Source organism: Castor canadensis, chromosome 2 (genome assembly GCF_047511655.1).
Source record: "Castor canadensis chromosome 2, mCasCan1.hap1v2, whole genome shotgun sequence".
Taxonomy (NCBI): Eukaryota; Metazoa; Chordata; class Mammalia; order Rodentia; family Castoridae; genus Castor; species Castor canadensis.
The window spans coordinates 78,076,155-78,096,512 of record NC_133387.1 but is presented as its reverse complement, the minus strand read 5'-3'; the positions used below and the strand labels follow the sequence as shown (position 1 = coordinate 78,096,512).

Genomic DNA, 20,358 nt, shown 5'->3' with positions numbered 1-20,358 from the left:
TATTACTTTTAAACTATTGATTATTATATCCCTAAGTTATTGTCCATGATTATTTTTATAGTTTTTAAATTTTGTATTCATATTTTTAAGCTAGTTTTGTTTTTTTTTGTGTAGCATGTTCTTCATTAAATTCTCTCTTTTTTTTTTTTTTTTTTGCTTGTGTATTTGGATCTGCTCTAAGGTTGCTAAGATTAACATTTAAAAATGCTTATACTCTTAAGTGTTTTGTTGTTTCTACTAAACTCTGAAACCAGTCCTTTTCCTCTTTATATTTGAGTCTAGCTGACAGTTATGTGGATAATTTTAATTATTTCTTTTTTTGGGGAGATCTCAGTTCAGTATTTCCTGAGGCAGGCTAGATACCTGGAGTATATGAAGCCTCTGGGTATATGAGTTTGCAGAAGTTCAGAAGAAGCTTGAATGAGGTGGGAGACCTCTAGGACTTTGTGATCAGCCAGCATATATACAGTACTATTACTGTACCCTGAAAAAAAATCCATTCTCATAATTACCATTGATTTAATAGATAATGCTAATGAGTATTAGGCGATGATAGTTTTCTTATCTGGTCTCTATTCTTAGAAAAGGGAATGTGTGCATACTGAAGTGTGTATCTCAATTCAATTTCATGCTTACATTTTAGGTGCTATGAAAAGATGTTATAAGTATAGTTTAAAAGATACTAATTTGTACTTTTTTAAAAAAAGATAATTGTTATCTTTTGCTTCTCCCTGTAGCTACAGTCATATTTTAAATTTTTTTCCCGGCCAGATTTCCAGAATAATTTTTTACATATAGTTGGTGCATAGATTACTTTGCTCTTTTCTTCCTAACTTTTGATATAGTTGTCCCGTTTTTCCTTCTATAAATTTTTTAAAGTTCTTTTAAAAAATCTATATTATTTGTTGGCTTGTCTTCTAATTCTGAAAGTCTTTCTTAAGGTGCAGATGTTTAATACCTGTCTTTTTATTTCCTGGAGATCTTAACTTGCGGGGGGATTGCAGTACTGGGGTTTTAACTTAGGGCCTCATGGCTTGCTAGGTACATGCTCTACCACTTGATCCATGTCCCAGCCCTATTTCCTGAAGCTCTTAAACTTTTATTTCTAGAGGAGAACTCTTCTATCCATATTTGTCCTTTTTGGAGGGTTCTGATTTTCTAGCTGTTGTGCATGTTTATTCATTTGTTCAACAAGTACTTGTTAAGCTTCTTACAGTGGATGGAAACATTGTCCTAGGCAATTTTCATAAATTGTTGGTTTTTTCAGAAAAGCATATGTAGATACTGAAGCAGAGCATGACTTTTTTGACTGACTTGCTTGGGTTCAAACCTTAACTTTGCTGCTTAATAGTTGGGTGAACTTCCTTAACTTCATTGTACTATAATTTCCTCATGTGTTAAATGGAAAAATAATAATAGTGCCTATCTCAGAGGGTAGTTATAGGCTAGTTAATTACAGTTATACATGGTAAGCATCATATGAGTACAATATTTATTTTTCTAGTAGACACTAAGTTTCTTTGATTCTTGTTCCCATTTTCTTACCATTTTTGTTATAGAAAGTAATGACTTATAGTCCAATAAATGCTACTTACAGAGTGATCCGTGGATTGGACTTGTGTCTACTGTTTCCTTAGATATGAAATCTTTTTAAAAATATTGGCTAAATTAAGTAATGTAATTAGTGATGGGTTTAAGCAAAGTTCTGGTATTAGTTACCTAATTATGGATTAATAATTAGTGGTTTGCAGATTACCTGCCATAAGTAGCACTGGCCTAATGGAAACAAAATCTTTTAGTTATATAACTGTCTTGTCAAAGTCGACATATGTAATATCATTATCTTCTTTTAAAATTGAATAACCTTTCTTCTGCATGTTTTAATAGTAACCTCATTGTTCTTCCTGCTATCCATTCACCTGGGTGAGCTCCCCTGCCTCACAGTTTCTGACAGATTCTGATTATTTATTAAATTCCTTTCTTATCTTACTTTGCTCTCTCCTTCTCTATTTCTTGTTGTTCTCCTTGCTCATGTTAACTTGTAATTGGTCTATCTAGTCATCCTCTAATTTCTCTTTTCCTTTCCACAACCTGTCTCAGTCACAACTTCCAGAGTCATTCCCTTGTTGCTATGCCTATTTAAAAATGGTGGTTCTCTAACTTGATGAAATATGAATAGGTCCCTAAGAGAAAGTTGATCGTTAAGAGGTGACAGGGAACAAGATGATCAGAGTCTATTTCCTGTATTTTTTTGTTTTGATCAAATCAGAAACACTGTACTTACGTGAAAAGGAAATAGAAAATTTTGAATAGAAAGTCTAAATGTTAGAAAAATTTTGGCAAAAGCTGGAGAGAGGTTTCTGTCATCTACCTTGTCTTGCCAGTAGAGATACCTAGTTTTTATGTTATTAAAATAATTGACTAAGAAGCTACGTAGAAGCTCCTTTGCCTAATTATTTACAAAACAGCAAAGTATTTAGTTCTAAAATTTGTATGCTTTTTTTTTCAAAGTTGTAATCCATTATTAGATCAGTTTTAGTCAATATGGTAGCCTAAACTACTATGAGAAGTCCTGCCTTCCACAGATAGAAAGGCTGAAAATAGTATAAACAATGGCCAAAGGAGGAAATCTACAGATCCCATGAACCATGAAGAAGAACAAATTCTGGGAAGTGAAGAGACTTGAAGCCAGGTGACTCAGAGTAGCATAGATTGCTATCTTGGTTGTGATAGCATTTTAATTTCCTCAAGCTGAGAAGAAGCAGAATAAGCCAAGGCCATGGCAAGCTGGATCCAAGTCCTTTATGTAAAACTCATAGTCAGAAAAGGCAGCTTGATGTGGAAGAATTAGAAAAACTTAGCCTACCTTCAAGTGGGAAGAGCAGGAAATGTTAAGATCATTGTTGGAAATAATAATATCTGCCACTCACAAAAAAGTGGAGCCCACTTTGTATCCCATCATGGGTGTATCTGTCCTCAAGTTATTGTGTACCACAGGGTCTCAAGCCAGAGAATTAGTATGCTTGTCCCTTGGTATTTGTGGGGTATTGGCTTCTAGACCCTTCACAGATAACAAAATCCACAGATGCTTAACTCCTTTGTATAAAAAGGTAACAGTATTTGTGTGTAACCTATGCATATCCTGTAGTATACTTTAAATTATCTCTAAATTACTGTAATTCCTAAAATAATGTAAATGCTATGTAAATAGCTGTTTTACTGTATTAGAGAATAATGACAAGGTGAAAAACCTGTACATATTCAGCAAAAACACATAATAAAAAATATTTTCAGTGCATGGTTGGTTGAATCTGAGGATGTGGAATCTAAGCACAGAGGGACAACTATATGAAAATAGCTTCTAGACAATTGAGACCAGTTATAGTGGTGAACACTGGTCAGTGTAAACGCCTCCAAAGCCCAGATCACTCCTAATGCCCAGAGAAAAGCTGCAAATGAGTTTGTAGAAAGCAATTAAAGCCACAAGAAGGAACATGAGCCCCAATAAGGGAGAGTTAGCAGACCGAGCAATGAGATAAGTTGTTCCCTAAGAACCTAGAGATGGCAGTCTTAATAGAACTTAAAATAAGTATGTTAGCAGTACTCATAAAGAGGGCCAGGTTTGGTGGTACACATCTGTAATCCCAGCTGCTCAGGAGGCAGAGATCAAGAGGATAGCAATTCAAGAACAGCCTAAGCAAAAAGTTAGTGAGACCTCCCCCCCCACCCCAAATAAACAAGCTGGGCATAGTGGTTCACAGCTATAATTCCAGCTGTGTGGGAGGCATGGGCAGGAAGGTCATAGTCCAAGGCAGGCCCCAGGCAAAAACATAGGATCCTGTCTGAAAAAGAAGGGTTAGGGTATAGCCCTGAGTTCAAACTCCAGTATTACCAAAAAGAAAGAAAGAAAAAGCAGACCAACTACAAATGAGGGAAAAACAGTTAAGTTTTGGAGCACTCACTAGCGAGAAAGAGCACAGAGAATGGCAAATCAAAAAGTCAACTTTAAGAACATGATTTACAGTTTCATCTCTTTGCCTAAGACTAGTAGAAAATGGGAACAGGTTTTGATTTACAGGCTCTCTGACTTGTATTTGGCAAATCAGTAGGAAAATGATTTTTTTGTTTTTTTTTTTTTTAATCCCCAGAATAAACTAAACTTGTCAATTGTTGAATATTATCAAAGGGAAAAAGAATTTCCAGGAGATTAATCTTATCCTGTGGCTTTTCCTGTTTAGTTGAACAGATTCTAATTGAAATATGAGTAAATTGAGAAGGCTAGTAAACAGTTATTATTTTGTTTCTGTTGTTTCTTCTCTATTTAAGGGACCCTACTGCTGTACTCTGAGGTGTGCTGTGTATGGTAACATCTTTAATAATAGATAAAAGCTCTTGGGAAGAAAATCCAAACTAGATGTCAGTTTGTGGTTGGCACTATCACCATAAGCTTTTAGCTTGTTTTATGTCATAGTCATCATTTGACTGTGAGTACAGAGGGTAGGAATCTGTTTTATCCTTTGAGGACATCCTGTTGTCTTAGTCTGTCATTTCTTCTTCATTTCACCTTGTCTTTTTTTGGTTTTGTTCTTCATCTTCCTCCTTTCTTTGTCTTTCATTCCTCTTCATTTTGTTGTAAATGACTAGTATATACTAACTATGACCTGTATATTGTGGCAGGTGTTTGTAATGATCATGGCAAGACATATGCATTATATGCCATCACTGTCCACCGGCGCAATCTGAATACCGAGGAGATGTGGAAAACCTATCGCCGCTACAGTGACTTCCATGACTTCCACATGAGAATCACTGAACAGGTAATGAGGCTTGAAAAGTTCCTGTACTCTACATTGTTTCTGGATTCATTTCTGATACTGTGTTTTCTAAGTATGTTCAGATATTGAATAAAGCTAATGAGAGAAAATGAGACTGTTTTATTTAATCAGCATAAATATTGGGATGATTTTGAGTAGTCAGCTAATACATCAGTTATTGATAACTGCTCAGTCTTAGCCATTGTCGTAGTAGAATGCCTTGGAAAATTAAAATGAATGTGTGTGTACTGCTTTTTGCCAGAGGTATTGGTTTGCAGTAGGGATGGCCATGGGTGAAAGGCATTTTAAGGCTTGTTTGTGGGGGCATAATTCAGAGCTATGGTATTTTAGGTGCTGTCTGTGCCCAACAGTGTGCTGGATTGTAGACCCTTTGCTTACGTTACTATGAACCACAACCTAAAACAAATAGCATTAACCAGATAATCTATTTAATTCTCACTAAATACAGTCCTTTCGTTTTATAGAAGTAACTAAAAGGACTTATGAAGTTAGTAAATGTAAAGAAACTTTTTTTTTTTTTTTGGGTGGTACTGGTATTTGAACTCAGGGCCTCAGGCTTGCTAAGCAGGCACTCTTACCACTTGGGCCACTCCACCAGCCCAAGAAACTGTTTTCTTAATTTTAACTTTTATCTTCCTCTTAACTTAGAAAAATATAAAATATTGCCAGATTACGTGAAATAACTGATCTAGGAAACATGTTATCTCTTGCAAGAATTTGATACACTCAATATTTTAGATACATAAGTAGTATTAAGTCAATAAAAATAATTAAAGTTGATACCTGCTTGGATGAGCTGAAGTTTTGAAATAATACTAACTGCCTGAGAATCAGAAAATGCCTTTTTTAGTTAAAATAGTGGGAAAAAATATGGTCGGTGCCATGATAATCTTATTAAGATATTTTGTGGATAGAATGAAATAAACTATAAACAGATTTAAATGATTTAAAAGGTTAGAATTAACTTCTGAATACCATATTAATAGTACTATTTTGAGTTATATTTATACGGACATTTATAACTTTGGACATGCCTGTTTATCTCTGGCTTTGTTTGAAGTGATGGAAGAATTTTCTGACCTACATTAAAGAGATAATTGCTTTTAACCTATTTGTGAATTACTTAAAAGCATATAGCTTAAACATCTTTCTTCCTACCCCCTACCAAGTATGTCAGTTAAAAATATCTTGAGTTGATAAGATTAGCTTTATAGTGCAAAGTAATGGAAATTTGGTTTAATATGAGATTTTTCTATGTCAAATAGTTGTAATTTTCTTTCTACTAAGAGGAATATCATTGCCAAATTTTAAATGTTCTAGGCTAGGACTGAAAACATTATGCTCCAATATTGATAAATATAAGTAAAGAACATACTTTAACAGAAATTTTGTTGATATGACAGTCAGTACAGAAGTTTTCCTTTTCTTTACAGCTCCAAACTTCTTATAATTCAATTTTCCAAATAGCTCAGTACAGGTGAAGTGAACATATTTTGACTTAGTATTTCTGATAAAGTCATAGCAGAGTGCTTGATTGCTTAAGTGTTTAGATTGCTCACAGAGCTTAAGAAATTAAAAACTAAACTTGTAGATGAAAGTTAGGTTTTAGCATAATATTAAGCATCTGTAAATAAGGCAGGCGTGTTTGTCTTTTAGTTCTTCCTAATTATTTTTAAGACACAGATCCTCTATAAAACTGTGGAAGAAAGATGCAGTGACTTATAATTTGCCAGTTGGTAACATTGCAACCAGGTGACAGGAAAAAATGTGAAGTTCATAGTGCTCTTAAGCTAAAATCCTTTTAAAGGTTTCAGTTGCTTAACTTTCTAAGACATACTTTTTTCCCAGTCTAACTATGTGAAATATCACTTGTTTTCTTTAAAAAATTTAATAGTCTAAATTTATGTTCTGAGGAAATTTATAAAATTAAAAACAATTAAAAAGTTAAATGTCACATACTTTTACAAACAGCCTGAACTGCCCATTCATGTATTCAATAAATATTTACTGAGATTTCTTGTTTGCTCAATATTCTTCTCAGTGCTGGAAAAATAACAGTGAACAAGACAGGACAAGTCCTTGCTCTAAGAACATACATTCTAGTACATATTATGTGTTTTGCTTATTGAGTGAAATCTATGATAAGTATAGGTAAAATTGTAGTGATTTAAATTATAAGATATTTTGTAATAGTAAAGCTATTGGTATACTTGAACATGAACAAATTTTGAATTTTTTAATACAGAATTATAAACCTGATCTTTAAATTGTCAGTAGTGTATTAATCTAATCCTGATGTGTTTTATATAGCACTATAGTCTGAGTTTAGAATGTCTAATTTATATTTAGCATTTGAATTCTTTGTAAACATTGACATACTGCTTTAATTTGTGTGAATTCTTACTTTTTAAGTAAATTTCTAATTTGTTTCACATCCTTTTAAGAAATATTTCCATAATATTTTGATGAATTTACAGGGTAGAAAATTTCCCATTTTTTTTCCTTTTGTCATAACAATATTTGAGGAAATTGATATATTTCTCATCAAGATAGATAACTTTAAAAGGAGGTTTTTTTTTTAATCCTAAGCTTTCTGTGTTGCATTGTTTAGGATTCTTTTAGTATATATATATATATATATTTTTTTTTTTTTAAAGTTTCTGAAATAAATTCTAGTTTTAATGCATACTGTCATATTTCTCTGTCATGTTAGTGTATTGGAGTTGGCATAACAAAATACTATAGTGGTGACTAACACAACAGAAACTTATTTTCTTACATTTCTGGAAGCTAGATGTTCAAGATGTAGGTGTTAACAGGTTTGGTTTATCCTGAGGCGTCTCTCATTGGCTTATAGATGGCTGTCTTCTCACTGTATCCTGACATGGCTTTTTCTCTGTGTGTATGCCTCTGTGATGCATTGCTGTAAATCCAAGTTTCCCCTTATTAGGACATCCCCAAAAAACTGGTTTAATTTAATCATCTCTTTAAAAGCCCTGTCTCCTAATGTAGTCATAATTTTAGGTACTAGAGGTGAAGGCTTTCACATAGGAATTTTGGGGAAATACAGTTCAGGCCTAGGGTGCTTGGTACAGCCAGAATAAATGGTGCATTCTGTAAAATTGAGGCAATAATTTGCAAATTATTGTAGATAAGTAATATTTCAAGAAATTAAACATTTTAAGATTGCTTGAAAAGGGAATTTATTTCCATATAGTATGATGTTTTAAAAAGCATTTATTTGATAAACTAGATACTCTCCATTGAACATTTTATATTCATTGAAGACCCATTTCTAATGGTTTTGTCAGTTGACATATTTGTGAATATCACTACTGTAAACAGTATTTTCTCTGTACCCATGTTCTTTCGATTTCCTTGTATGTATGACTAGAGCAAAAGAACTGCTTTTTATGTTACATAAATAACAGAATGAACTTGTTTGTATTTTAATTGTAAGCCCCATCTGACTTTTCATTACATTTAATAATTTATCAGAATCTTCATTTTGGGGGTAGAAATTATGCTGAAACTCATTTTCTCTGTTTTTAAAAATATCATTGGATCATTTATTTTTTTAAAAAATTTTTATTAGCATACATTAGTTGTACAGAGGGGTTTCATCGTCACATTTCCACATGTTTAGAGTGTACCTTGGTTAGTTCATCCCTTTCATCATTCTCCCTCAACCCTTTCTCCCCTACTTAAAATAATCTCAATAAGTTTCATTATTCTATTTTCATATAAAGTACATGGACCATATTCCCCCTCCTTCACCCACTCCATTTATTATTCCCCATGCCACTAGTATCCATCCCCTCAATAGTACCTGTTTTCATTCCAGTCTTTAATTTTCCAAGTGCATATTCCTGTTCAGTGGGGTTTTGCCATGGTATTCACCCATGAATATTTTGTACTTTAATCAAATTAACTCCATTACTGTCCCTTACCCTTCCCATGCACTTCCCTATTAACCACTTTTAGTGTGTTTTGTTTGCCATCTTCCTACACAGATGAAATGTATTTTGATATTACTCATTTTTCTTTTCCTCTCTAATCCCATTACTACTACAGACATGTTCATATATATATATGATTGTGTTTTTATTTGTGTATATGTTTGTCTTTTGGATCTGTCTTCCACATAAGAGAGAAAACATGTGGCCTTTGTCTTTCTGAACCTGGCTTGCTTCACTTAACATGATGATCTCCGGTTTCATCCATTTACCTGCACGTGATATAATCTCTGTTTTATATCTCAGCACCAGCGTTGTTTTTCTTTATAGAGACAGTGTTGTTGCTAGTTGAAATAAATAATAGTCTTAGAAAGTTCATTTTACTTCAGAGGTTACACCACATAGCAAGAGAGTGCTTGAAGTTTTAGGTACTGGCTATTAGCCAGGTACAGTCATAGCTAAATGATTTTTGTTCGTTTGCTTTTTAGCACTTAGCATGGTTAAAAAACCTTGTTTCAGCAAGGATAGCAGATATTATAGATGTTTAAAAATCCACCCAAATGTTAAGTAAATGCTAAATTTATAGTAAATACACTTTGTATTTGTAATTTTATAAAGAAAAAGTACATGGTGATGACTCTTATTTTCTTAATGTAGTCTGTGAGTTTATTTTTCATGTGGTGATAAGGAATAGGCTACCAGTATTTATTACAGTTGTATGTAATACAGCTGTTTTAAAACCGATTGTTAATTTGCTTTTCTGCTTTTTATAGATGCATATTGCATTGGTTATTTTGTAGTCATTAATACTAAAAATATTCCTTACTAGGTTTTTTTAAACAAGCCAGAAACTCATAATATTGATCATTAAAAATTTTAATTGTTAATACTTTATTCAGAAGTCAAGGAATTGTTAAATGTTTCTTGAACCTTTCATTATGAAAATTTTGAATAGTCTCAAAATTGATACTAAAATGAAACCCATATGATCAATGCTCATCTTTATCAATTTGTTATTTTTGATTAAGAATTCTTTGCAATAGATAATATTGGAGCTGTATTTTGGATACAACTTGGACAATATTTTTATATTTTCTGGATTTGCTTAATGTAACAAAATATATTCCAAAATTATCTGTTTAAAATATGTTTGCTGTGTAAAGGAATTGGCACATGGAAAATTCTTTCTTCTTTTTATGAAAAACTATTGAATATATTGTGTCTTATAGTTCGAAAATCTGTCAAGCATATTGAAGCTTCCTGGTAAAAAGACTTTTAATAATATGGATAGAGATTTTTTAGAAAAGAGGAAAAAGGATCTAAATGCGTATTTACAGGTAAGTCCGTGTTTTCTACTTCACATAGATTTTCATATAAGGCTTTAACATTACAGAGTAATTCAAGAGAGAGGTAGATCCGAAGGACTATTTCTTCCATGTAGCATCTTGGATATACAATTTTCTCTTGGGGAACAGCAAAACATGTCTGATGAACATATGTAATGCATAAACTGTCAGGATTGACATAAATAACTTTTAGACCTGAGTATTCAGATATCAGGTATTGTAATAATAATAATAAACTGAAAAAACCTATCCCTTTACAGTTTTTTATACTAGTTAGTATTTTATATAGCACATATATTGGACATGGCACCAGTTTGGGTTTATAATGTTCCATTATTTAACTCCCTATACTCTAGAACACGTTTCAACAAACTGTGATCTAGAGATCCAACTAGCCTATCATCAGATTTTGGCTAGAAGTTTTATTGGTTCATAGTGACCCCTTTTGTTTATTTATTTGTATTGTCTATGGCCACTTTCACAAACACCAGAGTTGAATAGTTGCAGTGGAGACTCAATAATGTACTGAATATTTTGTTTCAAGGTTTTCTTTTTCTCATTTTTGAATATTCATAGCTGTTGACTGGGTTTGTTTACAACCATAATTATTATTCCATGTTGTTACTATATACTGAAAGAACAACAAAAACATAAATCTCTGCTATTATTCACCATTATTCTTTCTTGGCTTAGAGCTGAATGTCTGATGTTTATTGACCTTTATCAAACATTTTGACTTTGTAAAAAGTACCAACTTCAGTTCCATTAAAGTCTGTATCAGTTAAAATTTGCAAAATGACTACCCCTTTCCAAATCTGGTATGTTTGAATGTGGCTGTACCATATACTTTTTTTAGTTAATGAATTCAACTTGTTGTACTGAAAAAAACTAAGCTACAATGTTAAGTTCATTAGCAGTTGTGAAAGCAGTATGTTGTTTGGGACTTCTTTATATAACACTTGAAAATTTTTCTTTGTATTCTTTTTTATACTTTCTATTTCTACTCAATATTAACTTTAGCATTGTATATGAATAGTACAGTTTTCTAATGTGGATGGTTTTAATATAAGCTGTAAGGCCAGAAAATAGAATAACAAATATATTTGGACAACTTTCACATTAGATGGCCTGAAAGTCAAAATAGCACATGGAAAGAATGTACACCAAACTTAGTAGAATTAACAATAGAATTATTGGTGACTTTATTTTAACTATGTAATGGGTTTTTTTTAGCATAAAATTAAAATTTTTTACATTCTTAACTTTTTATGAGATGAAATTATAAACAGTAGTTAATTACCATTCTCTTATCAATTTAAGATGCCTTTTCCCCTGTTAGTTACTGTTAACTCCTGAAATGATGAAAGCGTCCCCTGCTTTGGCTCACTGTGTGTATGATTTCCTTGAAAACAAAGCCTACAGTAAAGGGAAAGGGGACTTTGCTCGAAAGGTAAGCACCCATTGCACTGGGTTTCTTTTTAGCTCTGTTTTTATACTTTCTTTTTAATAAAAGAAAAATATAGATTTGTATATTTTAAAATTAGAAGATATTTTTAAGTGTTCTTTGGCATGTTTATCTTCTATGCTTTAGTAAGTGTACTACTGATTAGAGTATCTGCTACATATAAACTTATCTTTACATGTAGATTGAAGTCTAGTAGAAACTTGAAAGAAAAACTAACTTTCAAAATAGTGCTTTATGAAAAGTTTTCCATTATCTTCAGAAGGAAATTCTCAAGAAGTGAGAAGTACCTTTTACTTGCAGTAAGGCTTATAAAAATGCTAAATAGAATGTGTTCTGTAAGTATTTATACTCTTAAGTCAAAGTTTAGTCATTTTAAATATTGTAAATAAAATACGATTTAGGTTCTGTGCTTGGAGTAAGATGCTAGATTAAAATAAGAAGTGATTGCTCAAAGTGGACAAGATAGATTAGTAGGTAAGAGCATAACTTCGAAACCAGACAGCCTTTGGTTCAAATTCCTGCTCTGCTGTTTATTAGCTATGACCTTGAGCATTAGTTACCTCAAGAAATGAAGATGTTACTCTTCGTTTGAGAGCATTGTGTGAATCAGTAAGATACTGTTCTGTGTCTAGAAGTACGTGGCACATAATTAACCTCTAAATAATGTGGGCTCTTAATAGTAGCAGCAGCAAGAGGAGCACCAGTAGTAGAAGCAGCTAGGAAGGTGGGTGAAGGGAATGCAGAAGATTTTAAGTCTGAGACTACTTTTAAATAAAAATTCAAAAAGGAAAAGGACTTCTGTATCACTCTTTCTCCTTCCTTCAAAAGTAGCCTTTTTAAAAATGATTGAGGAATTGATACAAAATAAGGAAGTTGATAATTATAAGTAGAAGTTCATATGATTACTCTAGGATGTTAGATGCTTACATCTCTAAGTTGAATGCTTTGTTTTAATAATAAATTTCAGGGTTTAGAACATAGACAGACAAACAGAAACACACACACACACACCAAATGAATGATTGAAGTATTCACTCAAGATATCTGATTGTTACTTTCAGTTGTGGAAGTATGTAATAACTCATTCTACTTGAATCATTTTCTGCTTTAGAAAACTTTTTCATTGAGAATTTCTTTAATAGGAATACAGTGAGGCTGAGTATGTTGATGTACACATGTAATCCCAGCACTTGGGAGGCTGAGTATCGTGAGTTTGAGGCAGCATAGTTTAGATAGCTAGTTCAGAGTCAGTCTGGGCTGCATAATGAGACTCAGTCAAAAAAAGAAAAACCATGTAAAAAAAGAAGTGTATTAATCATCCAGCAGTAATCTCATCAGTCAAATTTTGAATCATATTTGTGAGTATGAGAACTCATTTTAAAACATATCCAAGTTCTGTTATACTTTTAAAATTTAGTAACATAAAATAGGCTAGAGAATTATTGTATCTTTCTATGTGTTGCATTCCATATTTTCCCAGGTTTTTGCATTGAATAACAACTCTGATACAATGAAGTCATCCTGCAATATCTTTTTTCTCTTTAGATGGACACTTTTGTAAATCCACTGCGCAATTCTATGAGAAATGTTTCAAATGCAGTTAAATCCCTTCCTGATAGCTTGGCAGAAGGAATGACTAAAATGTCAGACAACATGGGCAAAATGTCAGAAAGATTAGGTCAAGACATAAAGCAATCATTTTTCAAGGTAAGAAGACATTTTTAGTAATGTCTAAAGCAAACTTTTTAAATCAACTAAGATATATTGAGCAACTTTCCAAAGTTAAAGAGAGTAAATTCTTATCAGAAACAGATACTAAAAAAATCCAGTCCCTCATCAGTCTCTCCTGTGGTAGAGTTTTAAAATCCATTTAAAATAAATATTGAAAGTGAATAAAGTTAACACTTTCATTGTTTTGTAATATTTTTTATTCTGTAATGCTATAAATCTCTAAGCCAACAACAAATAAGTGCCATTTGCAAATGAGTTTACTAGTGTTCACTCAGGAAACATAATGTCTTCATTTCTCTTGATTGACACAGTGAGGGTATCACCAGATCAAAAAGGGAGGAGAAATCCTTTATCATGGTCAGGCTCTGCATCCATCCATTACTGTGTTTATATCTAAATCCCAAGAAGCTTTTTCTTAACATTAGGAGATAAAGGTGCTGGACCAAGTAGTTTGTTGCATTTCTAATTTACATCTTAAGAAAATAATTTTGGCACAGTTCTTTTTTAAGATAAAGGTTTTTTTAAAACCAGTTATGCTACTATAATTTTTTCCTATTTCTTAGGTCATATTTGAACAAATTTGAAGACATATTTGAAAATATGTAAACACAGGTTTTCCTTAATGTAAAAGATAGTTCCTAAAATAGTCTGTATATATCATACTTCTCTATTAATTCTTATGTTTTCTTTGATGCTTCATCTTTATTTTTAATTGTGGAAAAGTACAGTAATGCTGAAATGAGTGGCAGTACCACTTCTGTCAGGTTGACCTTGTTCAAAAAAAAATCATAATTTTCCAGACTTTTGTCTAATAATTTTAGGGGTTAATGTAGGTGATCTTGATGGTCTTTTCTATGCTGACAGTGGTCTTTCTGTTTTTCTTTATCTTTAACTTATCTAACAGTTGATCAATTCTGTATCAAGATCTCTTTATGGTAAGAAAGAAGATTAGAATTCTGTTCCTAGGCTATGCCAACTATTTGGTCTTCTAGTCATTTAAGTTTTCTTGGTTTTAAATTCTTCTACACAGTATGGGAGTTTGACTAAGTAATCTCTCTTTTATTGTTATTAGCTTTCCCATCACTGTAACAATATGCCTGAAAAAAGAACTTAAAGAAGGAAAGATTTATTTTGACTCATGGTTTCAGAGGTTTTTAGTTCATAGTGTATGGTGGAGAGAGAGAAAGAGAAAGAAAAAAAAAATATGCCTTTACTAGCTGGCATATAGCCTTCTCATGTTCCCCTGTTTTATTCCATCTGGGCCCCAGCCTATGGGATGAGGATGGTCTTCCCCGCTTAGTTAATCCTTTCCAGAAACACAAACGCATCCCTCACAGGCACTCCAGAAGGGATACTTTTCTAATCTTCTAGGCACTTCTCTATCCAATCAAGTTAACAAGTTACCATCACACCTTCCAACTCAAAAGCGAGTTCTTTTTTAAAGGAAAAAAAGAACTTTGGAAAATGAAATAAACTTTTTTTAAGGTTTTCTCAAATTCTAAATTGTTAAACTTTCCTTATGTTTTGCACCAAAAATTAAATGCTGGTTCTTGTTTTAGCTTATTATTATGTTGTGTTCTTTCACACTCTACTTTGTGTGTTTGCCTTTTTTAAATTTTAGGTGCCTCCCTTAATTACAAAGACTGATTCAGATCCTGAACATTGTCGAGTCTCAGCTCAACTTGACGATAATGTGAGTTAATTTTAAACTTGATGAATATAATAGTTGTTATTTCTAATCACACATGGCAGACCTTCTTAACTTTCTAATGCAGCATGTAAATGTATCATTCATATGTATACATTGTGTTAAGCTTAATGAATTCTTATAAGATAAACATATTCATAATCAGCACACAGAAAACAGAAAATTACTGATATTCCAGAAAGCCCCTCTTTTCCCTTCCTGTCATGTTCCTGTCCCCAACCAAGGACAATCACAATCTTAATTTTTACTTGCTTTTTTACTTTATATAAATAAAATTTAAAGGACCTACTCTGGCTTTCTTTGCTCAACATTATGATACTCTTCTGTGCTGCTTTTGTGTGATTATAGTTTCTCTATTCTTAAAGCTTTGTAGTATTTCATTTTGTAAATTTGGAAATATTTACCTATATTTTTCATAGAACTCCTTGAAAATTCTAGTATACATCTTATTCTAGTATACATCTTATGATTTAAAAAATGAGTATACATTGCTGTTGAGTCTGTGCTTATGAATGAAATTCCGTAGTCAAAGTATGCATAAATTCAGTTCTAGGAGATACTGCCAAAGTTTTTCAAATTGCTTGTACCACTTAGAGTGCTACCAGTGGTACTTGACAGTTTCACTACCCCACACTACCAATACCCAATATTTTGTGTCTTTTTAATTTTAGCCATTCTGATTGTTGTATTTGATGTTGGCGCACATTTCTCTAATGCCTACTGAAATGCTGAACCTTTTTCTTATGTGTATTGACCAGTTAGCATCCTGTCTTAATGTGTCTATTTAGAACTTCTGCCTGTTTTCTGTTGGGTTAGTGGTCTTTGTCTTTTTGATTAGTGGGAGTACTTCATATAATCTGGGTATGAGGTCGTTGTTAAGGCTGTTTGTGTCTGAATGTCTGTGTAATACCTTTTATTTCCTGTGCTGCTTTTGGTGTATTCTATATGTAATCTGCTTTTACCACAAGGTCGCAAAGATGTTGTCCTATCTATGCTAACATTTAGATTTCCACTTTATCTGGGATTGATTTTGTATTTGCATTGAGATGTGGGTCCAGTTTTACTGTGTTTCTGTCTTATCACAGATTAGGTTATCATATATGTTTGAGTCTGTTTCTGGACTCTGTTCTGTTAAGGAGAAGCTATCTTAAAAATAATAACTTTTGCTTTTTTTAGAATACTCTTATGAGTTTTGATTGTGCGGTAGCAGCATATCTTTTGATATGTGGTGTTTACAGTTTAAGTTTTTATTGTAACTGTCCTGTGGTACCAAACTTACGTAAACATACTTTATCAGAGAATCAAGCAATATTTTTTTCTGCCTCAGTAATGAAATAAGTTTACCTCTCCCCCGTAGTTTTTTTTGTATAAGCTCCCAATTTGTAGAGTGGAACGTGCATTAAGAAAATGTTTACAACTTGATAATGAAAATGTACAGCTCATGTTTTTTTCTCAATACCTAAATTACAACATTGACAAGGAAATAATTGGACAGTATCTTAGTGGAAAACCGTTATAAAATTATTGGAAACAATATGTAGTCCTCAGTCTGTAACTGTTCCCTGCTTCATATATATTTTTTACACCAGAGCATTCCAGTTATCTTCCATTACTTTTTACGTTATTAGTTGAATACTCCAATAATAAAAGTATGGTAATTTTAAGTAGTTATTAAACACAGATATTAAGAATATTATGAAAAATGCATTGGAACATAAGCAGAGAATCTAACATTTATTTCATTAAACTAATACATCCTCTGCTAAAAGTTGGGAGAGCAAAATTATCTTTTCCTAATATAGTCTTGAATCCACTTTGAACAGTTTTTTTGTTGGTTTGAACTCCAAAATTTAAAAAACAAAACAACTATAACCTTAGTATTTATTCATCATTATAGGATTATAAAACTTCTGTATTTTGTAAAAGTGACTATTAGAGATATTTATTCTAAATTAGAATGAAATGTCAGATCTTGAAGACTATAATTTGTTTTGGTTTATTAAAACAATGGCAACCATTTTGTAAAAGTAGCCATTCATAGCAGATAACTAACTCCAACAAATTTATTCTGATTTCTTCTCATATTTTGTCAGGTGGATGACAATATTCCACTTAGGGTAATGCTGCTTCTAATGGATGAAGTATTTGACTTGAAAGAGAGAAATCAGTGGTTGCGAAGGAATATCAAAAATCTACTTCAACAGTTGATAAGAGCTACCTATGGTGATACTATTAACAGGTACCACATTTTTCTTCCGTCTACCTCCCTCCCCCCCAGTCTGATCTTACTACCTTTTACTTCAGGAGGTAGATTGTTCAACCTTCATGGGAGAATTTCTCCTTTGGACCTTTTAGGAAGATAATGAAAGCAGTCTCCTGCTCTCAGAGATGATTATACCCAAACTAAACTGTTTACTCCACGAAAGTGGTGTTTATTCAATTTACAAATTAAGCTTACTCATTTAATTTTCTTTACTTTCAGAAAAATAGTTGACCATGTTGATTGGATGACTTCACCTGAACAAGTAGCCGACTCAGTGAAACGTTTCAGGTATATCTTAAGACACAGTCACTTCTTTCAGGTAGTACAGAGTTTAGCATTGTTACAACTAATTAACTTTCACTGCTTTTCTTTCCTGCCCATAAAGTTGGTTTTAGTCATCATTGTAGAGCAAAGATTTTAAAAATTTTTAATAAACACCTTCCCATTGACCTATTCATCTTTGTTTTCTAAAGCCAGAATAGGAAAAGTATAAAAGAAAAATGTTAAAATGATAGGCTACATTTTACCACAGAATTAGGGCTTTAAGTTAATTGAAATATTAGATAGAAATGGCACAGCCGTATCATCAAATACCTAATTTGGGGGATTAGTGTTTCTCAGTTGTACTTACTAGCCTTGATTTTAAGTGAAATTGTTTAAAAAAAAAAAATCTGGCCATGGTATGGCTATTTGCACCTTTGATGATAATGTAGATTAAGCATCATATGTTCATGAATAAGCCCCTCTTGTGTGCCTAGCACTCTGCTAGTCATCGAGGAATGAGAGGTAAAAGGCAGTTCCTCAGAGTGTACATAGATGGTCAAGAAGTAAATGTAAAAGTGAAGACAAGCGATGCATAAAATTTCATGGGATCACGTACATTGAAGGTAAGGAAAGGGAGCCAGAAAGGAACTGTCAGTATTGAACACCAGCTGTGTGCTTGGCACTGAGCCCAGCACTTTATGCTTTCTGATTTACCCTATTCTACAAGGTAGGTGTAGGTGTGTTTGTGTGTCTATTTTGTTATTAAAGAAGAAGAACTTTCCCAAAGGCTGTCATGATGGAAAGGGAGCAATCTGATTTTTCTTCTCTGAAGGGAAGTTTCTCCCTCCTAGATCCATATATTTCTAAGAGTTGGACTACCTGCCCTAGGATGTTATGTTGGGGTAGGGGAATGGTGTTTTCCAGTGCTAGGATTTGAACTCGGGGCCTTCTGCTTGCTACTCAAGTTCTATACTACTTGAGCCAAACCTCCAGCCCTTTGCTTTACTTAGTTTTCAGGTAGGGCTTTGTGCCTTTTACCATTGCTGGCATCTGACTAGGATCCTTCTGTGTACACATTTTGTGTAGCAGGGGTTACAGATATGAACCACCATGCCCTGCTTTTTCTTTGAGATAGGGTCTCACATACTTTTCCAGGATGGTTCTTTAGTTGCAGTACTCCTATCTTCACCTCCTAAGTAGCTGGGATTACAGATGTGAGCCACCATGCCAAGCCATGAATGATGTTCTGTAACAGTGATTCCCAGCCTTGGCTGCACATTGGAATCACCTAGAGAGCTTTAACAGTGCCTGAATCCCTTCTTTAGAGAAAGCTCTCTTTGTTAACCAGGTGGAAGGCCTGGACAATTAAGATTGTTTAAAGCTCCCAGGTGTTTCTAATACAAGATTAAGAACTCTAGGGAGTCTCTCTCCTTCAGACCAAGTATGTCCAGATGGAGGCACAGATACTACGCTTAATTCCTGCCTTTGGACCATACATTCGGGAGTAGAAATCAAGCACACTATAAACATGAAGGAGAATGGATTGTTGCATGTATAAAAGACCACTGTACTCAATTCATTTATAAGTTGTGAGCATAGAATTTAGTGTCATGTTTGCTCTAGTTACAAAGATAGTAGAGTGACATGACTGAGGGAGGGTAGGTGTTAAAAGTTTAAGGTATCCAAATTCAAGATGTCATGAGTCATATTTGGATGAGAATTTCACTCAAGTAAGTGTCCTCTTTTGAGTTTATACAGCTTTGATCGGTTTGTCTGTCTATTCCATTTCATTGACTTTGTTAGTATTTATGCACTATTAAAGGGTAGAATTTATCTGTTATTTTTCTTGTGTGTATCTTTTCATACCTCCAATTAAATCCTGCACTTAGGTGATGTTTGTTGAATATCATTATACCTAGTTAAGATTTTAGAAATGTTTTGTTTTTCTGTTTGCATTTGTGTTTTCTATAGAAATTTGGAATAACTTTATCAATTTGTATCATTAGAAAATGAAAACGTTTAAAAATTTTATTCAATCTTCTTAGAGATGCATTTTGGCCAAATGGCATTTTAGCAGAGACTGTTCCATGCAGAGATAAAGCTATTCGAATGAGAACAAGAATTGCAGGAAAAACTAAATTACTTGCAATTATGCCAGGTGAGTGAACATGTTTGATTAAAGCTCATTAATTTTGTACTTCTGAATTTTTGGTATTGGTCCTGCTGGTCTTGCTAAATTTTTTTTGTTATGGTGACTCTCATTTGATGGCTAACTGTATACCAGGGACTATGCTAGGCATTTCTCATATATTCTTACCTAGTTCTTTTAAAAGTTGTGTGAAGTGAGTCACTATTAACACCACAGCTTTTTGTGTGAGAAAATAGAAGCTCAGAGTAATCTTCTCAAGATGTAGTTGGTAAGTAACAGGATTCCGACTCATCTTTGAGTGATTCAAAAGCTTGTACTTTTGACTTCTTCACTTTGCTGCCTTCAGACGTTTTGGGAATTAAGTTATTAAATAAAGAAAATATGTGACAGGTTAATGGGCTAATGAAAATATGAAGTATGAATCTTTCAAAAAGAATGTTCTACTTAGGAGAACAAAGTCCATTTACATAGAAACAACTGATTTTGGTCTATTATTAATCTTTATTGTTTAGAACATAATCCCACAGAGAGCATACATAGCAGCATTTTTTTGACCTGTTATGAGTTACTTGTTTAGGATACAAGTACCTCATTAACTTAGATTTACGTTGTCCCTTTTGTCTTCTCTTAGTGAGAAAGGC

General features: G+C 33.0%; 1 protein-coding gene across 3 annotated transcripts in view; it reads left to right on the top strand.

Annotated features, from left to right (window-relative positions):
* Snx13 (sorting nexin 13) overlaps nt 1-20,358 on the top strand; it is a 128,859-nt gene that overhangs the window by 98,046 nt on the left and 10,455 nt on the right. For 2 of the 3 annotated variants that reach the window (XM_074065087.1, XM_074065088.1), the window contains exons 18-25: nt 4,678-4,817; nt 10,021-10,128; nt 11,477-11,587; nt 13,148-13,309; nt 14,955-15,026; nt 17,135-17,280; nt 17,524-17,592; nt 19,614-19,726. In XM_074065087.1, the coding sequence (XP_073921188.1) occupies nt 4,678-4,817; nt 10,021-10,128; nt 11,477-11,587; nt 13,148-13,309; nt 14,955-15,026; nt 17,135-17,280; nt 17,524-17,592; nt 19,614-19,726 (921 nt within the window). Of the gene's footprint in view, nt 1-4,677; nt 4,818-10,020; nt 10,129-11,457; nt 11,588-13,147; nt 13,310-14,954; nt 15,027-17,134; nt 17,281-17,523; nt 17,593-19,613; nt 19,727-20,358 lie in introns of those variants that run through there. The other variant, XR_012445227.1, reaches the window with a different exon arrangement.